General features: G+C 52.4%; 1 protein-coding gene across 1 annotated transcript; it reads right to left on the bottom strand.

Annotated features, from left to right (window-relative positions):
- Positions 1-5,208: 5,208 nt before the first annotated feature.
- Rasl11b (RAS like family 11 member B) lies at positions 5,209-9,481 on the bottom strand. Its single transcript, XM_060380760.1, has 4 exons — positions 9,190-9,481; positions 8,605-8,661; positions 7,360-7,436; positions 5,209-6,608 (listed from the first exon to the last, which is right to left on the bottom strand). Exons 1-4 carry the CDS (start codon positions 9,326-9,328, stop codon positions 6,138-6,140), a joined length of 744 nt encoding a protein of 247 aa, XP_060236743.1. The 5' UTR covers positions 9,329-9,481; the 3' UTR covers positions 5,209-6,137.
- Between the last annotated feature and the right edge of the window lie 427 nt (positions 9,482-9,908).

Here is a 9,908-nt window from a genome sequence, read left to right as displayed (position 1 = left end):
GCAACTGGAATGCTAGCCTAGGGGCCTCACACCCCTATTATTTCTGCACTGTTTCAGTTTTTTTGCACCAAATATGTATTGCTTTTGTGAGTTTAATGGTTTATCTTGGCAAATTGTTTCTTACCTAGTAAGAGAATATTCAGAAGTGTCTACTCTATGATTTTGGTTATGAGTGTAACCTTTAGTGGCCGAGCCATCTCTCCAGCCCTACTCTTATGACAATAAGATAAAGTTATCAGTTGTGTTAGCATTCTACACTGCTCTAACCCTGCAGTAAGTATGACTGTAGCTGGTGTCTGAGTGGTTGGGAGAAGTATGAAAAGTTTAGTTTATAATTACCCTTTTCCATATCTGGAAGAACTGGGCCAGCTGGACAGTCTCATGATAGAAATCTTTGGAGATAGGCGGGCTGGAAAAAGTTGGTGATATCAAGAGTTTTGTTTGAATAGGGCCTGAGGGACAGGAGAGAGTCCAAAGCCTCGATATGAAACAGCAGGGTCATAACGCAAATTTGGTTTGGGTCCTGCAAATGGTCCTTAACAAATCAGGGAACAAAATGACTCGGGTAATGAAAGCAGTCTTGGGCACTGTGCAGGTTTGTGTCCATTTCCTTTGAGGGAGGGATTAAGGAGCTTCCTAAGAATACCCCACCCATGTGAAAGAGCCCATGGGTCAGGGCTCTAGGCTCCTCTCTGGGTCTGTGTCCACATTATACCTCTCAGAGCACCATGGTTATCCAAGCATGCACCAACATTCATGAAATAGATAATGGAGCCTCCTTCCCAAAGCGCTGCTAGGGGACCACCCCTGGGCTGCTAGGGAGTCTGGGAGTCTTTCTAGGTGTTACTGCCAAGGGCACCAGTGAGTTGTTCCACAAAAGGGCAAAACATCAACAGGAGAATGGTAGTAAGTGAAGAGTGAGTTTGGAGGCATTTCTGGGAAGAGGAAAAGTGAAAGAGAAATAAAGTCAGCCAAGGCCATCTAACCAAAAGGTCAGTCAGAAGCCCATTCCCCACAGGTGGTAGTTTATTTGTCCAGGTCGTGGTTGAACATGAAATTAGATGCCAGTAGGCCATACTGCACTGGGTTCTAGAGCGAACTGAAAGAGTCAGTGCACACCTAGTACTCAGAGCACGGCTCAGGGTAAGTGTTCAATGCCCCCGTATTCGCCAGCCTTCTGTCACTGTGACAAACTGTCTGACAAAATCAACTCGGAGGAGGAAACTGTATTTTTAGCTCACAGTCTCAAAGGTGTCAGTCCACAGTCACTTGGCTCTGGTGTTTCTCTGCCCATGAGACATGATAAAGAATATGTGCAAGTGAAGACCTTTTTGATTCATGACAGCCAGGAAATTGTGGAGGGGCTAGAGGCAAGGACAAAATGGATATTCTCAAGACACAGCTTGCCTCCTCTGAAAAGTCCAATCTTCTAAAGTCCTCCCTACCTTCTAGAGTTGCAGTAAGGAGTGAGTTTCTGCATAGACTAATCCACTGATGAACTGAAACTGCTCAGGATCCATTTACCCCCTCTCCGGTGCCCCTCTTCTGAGTGCTTCTCTGGGGCCCAAGTTCTCAACCCATGAGTCTTTGAAAGATGTTTTAGATGTAAGCATAACAATACCTAAGAATCACTACTGCTAGGGACGAAAGCCAGAGGCTTGCCTATGGCAGATCCATGTCCCCAACAGGAACTTTTCCACCACTAATGTAAGCCAGAAAACAGTAATTTGTAGTCTAGAGTTGACATCCTCATTCACCAGTTCCACATTATCCAGAAGTATTCATTTTCAAGGGACCTCGCCCTTACCCTTGATGGTTGCCAGCTGAAGGAGACATGAAAGGCCCAGCTGAGGAGCTGAGCAGTAGTGCCTGAGAGGTATATTTACCACCTTAACCATGATGGCCAAAGCCAACCCAAGCATGCGCAGGCCAGTTTCCTGCTAAGGGCTTCGCAACCACTTTTTGTGTACACAGTTGAGAGCTGGGCAAATGCTCTGTGGCTAGTGAGGTCTGTTCCTTTTGAAGCCCTGTCCCTGCAAACATAAGGCACAATCAAAGTGTTGGGAAGTACTCCAAGCAGAGGCTCAGGCCCGGGGTCCAGACAGCTACAGTGGTATTTCCATAACAAAGAATCCCATAGTCCCCCAGCCCTCAACACCACCACCAAGACCACCATTGTTTCTCTTTACCCTGGTTACCAGAAATGGAATCTCAACATCAAATAATCCAGTATTACAAATGTTGTCTGTTGCCTTGCCCAAGAAACATCAAAAAGTTCCATCTCTGCTCTGAAAAGAATGTCCAAAAACCAGATGGTGGGGAGTTGCCGGCCATGGCAGAGAGAGCAGGGGAGTGGCTGGAGCTGGCCACCCTCGCTGATAACCCTAACCCCATTCTCTTGTCCAGTTCAAGAACTTGCTGGAACTAGAAGAGTACCCAGACGGCTTTCTGGGTTCTCTACTGTAAGCAGGCAAGTGCCTCCCTGCTAGGCTGTTACCCAGAGGTTCTGGGAGTTCTCCACAGCTGGGTGTTTGCCAGCTCCATTCTGCTAAGTAAGATGGTAGTGTGCCAACTTCTTCATTGTGGGGATCTGCCCACAACTTGTTCCCTTGCCCAGATCTGTTTTTTCCCCTCTTGGGGTAGAAGATCAGTGCTGAAATCCTATTTCTTTTGCCCATAAATAAGGGGCTCTCTGTAAACATGGCCATAATCCTTAAAGCTTGGGGTTCTGAACTGCTGGACAGGTGAACCTTCTGTTGCTGGATGAGGAGGGAAGGCAGTTTTACAGCCTCCCTCCCAGCCTCGCCTGCCACTGCACAGGAGGGCCAGGCCCAGCCTGGGGCTGCAAGTGGTTTTGATTTGGGGCTGGGAGGAAACTAGAAAGCCAGACATCAAGACAGACGTGGGTTGGGCCCTGAGACAGGACGGCTGGGAGGCAGCCCCTCCAACCTGGACGTCTTTATTACCGAGGGGGGGGCTGGAGGCCAAGGCAGCCAGCAGCCTCTGGCTAATGGCAACAGCAGATGTGGTCCGGTTGCCAGGAGCCCTGGGGCCAGGCAGTAAGGCAGCCTTGGCCGGTAGCAGAAGGGAGGTGGAGGAAGCTGGCTTTGTGGGGCCGGGGAGGTAGGCCCAGAGCTGCAGCTGGGTCTGGGATGGGGGCGGGTGCACAAACCTGGCATTGGTAGGGTCTTGCGTTGGCTTCTTAAGAGTCAAGCCAGCTGCTTCCTTCCCTGTATAGGATACTAAAGTGAGATGGTGGAATTAGCATCAGAATGTCTTTGTGTCAGACATCTCTTGCGGGTGCCCAGACAGTCAGTAAATGAAGCAGAGTGCTGTTACGTCTGGCCCTAAGCTAACATAATCTCTAGGCCTTGGTTTCCTTGTCTTAAAATAGGAGTGATAGAGCCCCCTCAGGAGTCTCCCAAAGATTAAAGGAGAGCATGCGCAATCTGGTATGTTGTCAATACACAATAAACCCTCATTTGTCTCCTCCTCTGCACCAGGCTCATGCACATCCCTGCCTAGGGGGAGAGGAGACTGTTTCTCAGGCCCAAGTTTGTAGACCTCAAGTGAGGAGGGACATCAAATGGAGAGATAACTAGTATCGAGACAGGTGAGACCAATGAAACATTGTGCCAGATTTATGACAGGAACACAGTCGTTCTAGAACTGAGTGGTCAATTCCACCTGAGACAGTGGCCTGGATCAGATCTTCAGTGGTTCCCACCTCAGATTCCGGAGAGATTTTTCTCCCTCTGCCCTCTCCCCGCTTCATCCTTCTGTAGCCAGAACCCCTCGTAGCTGAAAGACCAAGGCCAGGCAGGAGGCTGAGTCTGCACAGGGGTAAGGAGGTGAGGGGCAGTCAGAGTGGCAAAGGCGGGAGATGAGAAGGTGCCAGGCACACCCACCAGACTGCGAGGGGACTGACCAGAGCCCTGTAGAGATGCGTGTGAATGGACAGTAGGAAAGAGGAGACCTGGTGGCAGTCGAGATGAAAGTCTGGCTCCACTGGGCACTTGTGCTGCAAAAACCTACCCTCTGCAGAGCTCCTTGTCTCTGGTTTAAGAACACGGTGAGCCCAGGGTCAGTGGGCAAAGACGAACTGCTCGCTCCTTGTGCACTGCTAACAACTACACGGGAGAAGACAAGAGTGGATAGAACAGAGACACCTGTCTCTGCCCGTGAACTGTCTTCATCTTCTGCGGGTACCATTTTCCTACCCTGCCGCCAACACCTTCTCAGGGGTGAGGTTAGGTTAGGTTTGAAGAGGTTTTGTTTTTGTTTTTAAATAACATGTTCTATGTATCACAAAGCATCGATGTCAGAATGTCACTGTCAAGAACAGTCAGATGTTCGCCTGGGAAAATAAGCTCTAAGAGCCCAGCCCGGTTTCATGGCAGACTCCCTACACATCCCACTGCTTCACGCAGGCTCCAGGGCTGCATCTTACATATGAAGCATGACGAAGAGGTAACAATGAGTAGTCAAGACCCTAATTGAGCTCCTTTCCGTGAGCTTGGGGCCATCAGTCAAAACCTAAACCCTGCTTTTCTTATTGGTGAAATCATGTTGGCCCCACCCCCTCCCCTTCCCTCACAGGGAAGAATAGCACGGAACGTGCTGCCCAAACGGAAAGACAATGCCCTGCCCACAGAGATGGAGCCCCGTTGAGCTGGCGTGGAAGGTCATCCAGGCTCTAAGGGCAGCAGAAGCGAGGCCTGGCAGCTGTGGCACATGCGTGTGACAATAGCGCCAGGGGAGCAACTCCTGAATAGCTCCAGTTAGTGGCTGTAAGCTCTTACCGTGAGAATGAAGTGTAGTCTGAGGACAAAGCATGCCCCCAGAAAGTTTCACTAAGTGCATCACGGATGACGCAGCACTGATTTTGTGGAGAGGCATGTACGCCCTCCGAGGCTCTGCTGAGGTGTGCAGACAGCTGTCTTACGTCTACCCAGAGGACCATGAAGAAAATGAGTAGGAGACGTGCAGCTCTAGAATAGAAAGGCCAGATTACAAGCGACAATGCTCTGCAAGGATGTTTTGTGCTGCGGAAAACGTGGATAACAAAGTGATCACAAGTGGTGAGACCTAAGGGATCACTCCTGGAAGGGAGATTCCCTGACTCAACTTGCTCAATAAACACAGGATTCTAAACAACACTTTCTGGACAACAGAAGATAAACATTTCAATAAAGACCCAGTCAGATGTCTGCTCTTATCAAATGAGAGATTTATTGTACATAAAATAAATTAATTACAGTTTGAGCCAAAGCATAAATGGCTTCTTAAAGTGCATCTGTGTAGGGGGTTTGGCAGGTAGCCCTGCATCTGGTCGCGCTAGAAGACAGCATTTCAGTATCGCAGCCACCCATTACCACAGCTCAGCCAGGCCCAGGAAGCAACCCAACATCACTGCCATGAGTCATTTACACAAACCACACCACTGTCAATTAATACTTTTTTTTTCTGTACCTGATGCCACAGTTCAAAGAGAAAACAAACGACTGTACAGTCCAGGCAGTCCAGGGTTGAGTCTCTCCCAGCTACTCAACACACATTATCCATCCTGTGTCAGGAGAGCCTGTGTCAGGACAGCCAGCATCTCCCTGCAGCCCCACAGCTCATAGGTGTCTAGACACAGGATATTTTGGTCTAAAATTGGACCTTTGTGGGGTAGGGAGGGTCCCTCCTTGTCCTCAAACCTGGGTGACCTTCAAGTCAGGAAGGCATCCTGTAAAGATAGCATGTTGGAGACACTGAGGAAAGCAAACCTTCCTCTTGGGAGAAAAACAAAAATGGAGGAGGAAGAGAAAGCCCGTGACTCGCTTACCCTGTGCTTTCATCCCCACCCTAACTCACATCAATGTATCTGGTGAAACTGACCATCATTTCTAAGGCAGTGAAAGAAAAAACATGCCCCATCTTCACTTGAAGGACTGAGCAGAGAAGTCACGTATCCGTCTGTCCTCAGGCTCCACACGATTCCTTTCTCTTGCAGAATTCCGCAGGCCCCGTAGGCCCCTGTGCCGCAGGTCCCTTCCTGGGACCGTGAGCCACCATCAACCTGCAATGGTCTCACCCAAGAAGAACTTCAGGCCCTCTGCCCCGAAGACCAACCCCCCTGCAGGAGTCACTCTTCAGACGGAGGTGACAGTCCTCACTTTGGCAGACAGAGCTTGCTTAAACCTCCTCTTCAGGTCCTGCATGTTGGGTGACTTGGGTCTGGGAATGAGGGAGGTTCTGCGCTTCTCGGGGGTGCTGCTGGGCTGCTGTTTATGGCTCACTTCTTTGCACAGGGCATGGAAAGCATTGTAGACGTCGTTGTAGTTTTCGCTGACAGACACCTCATAGAAGGAGCACCCGAGCATGCCGGCCAGCTGCAGTCCAAGCTGAGGGTCAACCTGCTTGATGTGCAAGAGGTCAGCTTTGTTGGCCACCACCACCACGGGCAGCCGCGTGCCCGGGTGAAGCTGCTGCACGTGCTGGTGGAGCTGGCCAATGAGTTCATAGCTCTTGTGGTCGGTGATGGAGAAAACGAGGACCGCGGCGTCTGCCCAGCGAAGGCAGCGGTTCAGCTGCTCGTTGCAGCTCAGGCCGTTCTCGTGGACCTGAAGAGAAGGGTGAGAGCGAGATGAGCACAGCACGGAGCTCCGGCTCCGGCAGACCCGGGGTTCAGAAGAACCCTTCACAGTGATGGCGGGTTGCGGGTCAGAAACAAGTTCTCTCCCCACACACAGGCAGCTTTCTTAACAATGTCGATCCAGCTGCTCGGGGGAACAAATAACAGGGCAGCTCACCACACTCAAGTGGAAAATGGACCTACAGAGAACTCCAAGCGGAGACACTTTGTAGTTCACAAAATGGGAAATTAACTGGCTAGACAGTAAGTCTGGAGAAGCAAAGATAGGAGCGGGAAGGATTTAAACCTGGAGAGCTGCCCAGTTCACGATGGGGAAGGAAAAAAAAATACTAGCAGAGGTCTTTTGTCTATAGAGAAACTTTCCACAACATAAAAGTGATTCCGGGTGTTGGAGGCTGGACTTGCATATTTGGTTTTTAATGTCGAAGGCACATACATAAGAGCCAAAGGAAGGAAACACTGCCAATCCCAAGTGTTGGTTTGGTTCCCCCCTGCTCTGGTGACCCCTCCCACAGGAGGAGCTCTGCCCTTTTGCCCAATCTCCCAGACTAAGCCAGGCCAAGGCTGACCAGCAGCCAGATACAATTAAACTGTCAAACAACACGTAAAAAGTCTAGACCTCGCTCCCCGAATCTTGCCTCCCTTTAGTTGAAGAACAAGTGAACAGTTCCACAGCCACACGGCTCCCCTTTGACCCAGGCAGCCTCCCGGTTTCTCACCTGAATGCCTGGCGTGTCCTGAACTTGAATGGCCAGGGTTTCTCCTTCTATCTGGACTTGTCTCGTATACAGATTACCTAGGAAGGCAAAGAAAAGAGATTGTGTTTAGCCTGATGAAACACTGTGGTTTGGTTTCTTGTTTGTTTTTAATGTAATAATAGACTGTACTAATAGACACCGGGGGGGGGGGAGGGGGGAAGGATGCAGCTCACTTCTAACTAACAGGCTTACTTCACATTTGGCTTAAAGGCCAAATGCAATGTTAAGCCCCTGCTAGTCGATTTATCAAAAGTAGGTCAAAGTTTGTGGGTTTTAGAAACTTGCTGGTCTAATTTTAAACCGAGTTTCCATACTTAGACTATTTCCTTGGAGTAGATTTCCCGGCTCAGTATGCGCAGGGTTTTGTTTTCATTTTAGTATATTAGCGTTCTCTGAACAGTTACAGTTTGCCCAATGGCTGCAAGAGCTTCAGAGACAAATGTGGTTAGTAAATGCACAGTTAAAAGCTCCCTGGCATGAAATGGTGCCATGGTGAGGGGCAACTCTACTTCAGGGCAGAGGCTACCATGTCTCATCTCGGGTCAGCTTATGTGGCTCATTTCAATTACTCCCCAGCAGGGACTCCAGGCAGTCCACTTAGTCAAGCAATTTGCTAACAGAAAGTACTGAAGTCTCCTGGGACCGCGGCTATTTTCAGTCGTTGGGAATGAAATATTTGTCTTCTCATTATTCAGGAGCTCTGCTGGCCAGAATCATATCGGCTGGTTATTTTTCTTTGTTAGGGGAAGAACCTTAGGTTTATAACTGCTCTCCTTTGGCCTTTGCTTTGAAAGGTCACCCCTGAAAGGCAGCCAGCAGAGGGAGAGGGTGGGGGAGGATGGCCAGCGTGGTTTTCTTTTTTGTTTTGTTTTGTTTTTTTTTTCTTTCCTTTCTTTTCCTTTTTATGACTTTTGCAGGCATGTTTTAAAGGCAAAGTCCCTGGAGTACAAAGGACGCTTCCAACTGGGGTCCCATAGCTAAAACATACCACAGGGAATACTTTCCGGCACTTGATAAAATGATGAATGGGGCCTGGAATGGAATGAGGCCAGATGGCAGCTGGAGGGGAAGGGGGCCCTCGCAGAATTGGAAGTGGCCGAAGCCTGACGCTCACTGTCTGTCACTCTGAAGGAGGTGGTCCTTTGAAGGCACTGAGGAACGAGGACAGCAACCCCAACAAGGGTGTTCCTCGACGCATTTGCTCACCTGCATTTCGTTCGTAGTCTCCGATGAATCGTTTGGTGAGGAAGCGGACCACCAAAGCTGCAATTCACCAAAGAGAACAGACCGAGTCAACCCACCAAGTCGGACGGCTCTCCGCCCCACCCCCACCAGGAAAACAACTTCCCAAGAAAGTCGCAGCCCGCCACCGAGGGAAATTCCTATCCTGCAGCTCCCCGACCCCTCGGCCAGACTCCAGGAAGTAGAAGCCCGGTGAATTACGGCTCCAGCAGCGGGGAGGGTCTTGTGCGTTCCGCCCTCCCCGCACACCTAAGCCTTCCAGCGGGCGTGTCTTCCTCACCCTACAGAACCCCAGGATCGGTTCCGGTCACTAACTCCCCGATCTGCCCCAGCGCCGCCAGAGGGTCAAAGCCCCAAAGTTCTACTCTGGCCCGGAGGTCGGTGGGCCGTCTGGGCCCGGTGGTCCTCCTGCCCCGAAGCGGGGACAAGAAGGGGCGGAGGATCCCGCCGCAGCGCCCACCTCTCCCCGCTCCGAGCCGGGCCGGGGGGCGCGGGGGGGGTCTCCCACGTCCCGCCCCTCCACGAAGCGGGTCCCGCGCTGGGACTCACCGGTCTTGCCCACGCCGCTGGCCCCCACCACGGCGATCTTGACGAGCCGGCGGCCGGAGGCCCCCAGGCAACAGTCGGCGGCGGTGCTGCCCGGGGCCGGGTACTCGGCGATGGTGCACATGTTCTGGATGAGGCGCATCGCCGCTGCGGCCGGGCTGCACCGCGCGGGGAGGGAGGTTGAGGACGGGAGGCGGCTCGCGCTGCCCGGAGAGGGCGGGCCGGGGCCGGCGCCGTGCAGCCGGGGAGGCTGGAGAGCGCCCGGGAGAGCGGCGGGACGGGGCTGGGGGCTCGGCGGTACCGGCTGGCGGCTGAAGGCGCTGCCGCGCCGGCGCGGGTTTTCTCTGGCTCGGGCCCCGCCTCCGCTCTCCCAGCGGCCAATCCCCGAGCCGCCTGCTCGGGGCCCCGCCCCCTGCCTGGGAAGCGAAGCCGCGCCCCCGTGGGAGGGAGCGAGCGAGTGCGGGGCCCCGTGAGAGCCGGAGGAGAGAGGGCGGCCCGCGCGAGGGCGGCAACGTGCGGGACCCAGCCGGCTCCCGCTGCGCTAGCACGCGGCCGCAGCGGTGGCTGCGGGGCCTCGATCCGCGTGGAGGGATTGGTCCGCGTCTTCTGGATCTCAGATCCGCGTGGGAGACCTGCCGTGTCTACGGGGTCTCAGAACCGCATTGGTTTAGGGGCACCGATCCTTGTCGGCTCACCTCTCCGCTGGGCCTCCACAGGGCAGT

The sequence above is a fragment of the Meriones unguiculatus genome, chromosome 3 (genome assembly GCF_030254825.1).
Source record: "Meriones unguiculatus strain TT.TT164.6M chromosome 3, Bangor_MerUng_6.1, whole genome shotgun sequence".
In the NCBI taxonomy this organism is placed as follows: Eukaryota; Metazoa; Chordata; class Mammalia; order Rodentia; family Muridae; genus Meriones; species Meriones unguiculatus.
Note: the sequence above shows the minus strand (reverse complement) of the source record. Positions and strands in the feature narration are given on the sequence as shown.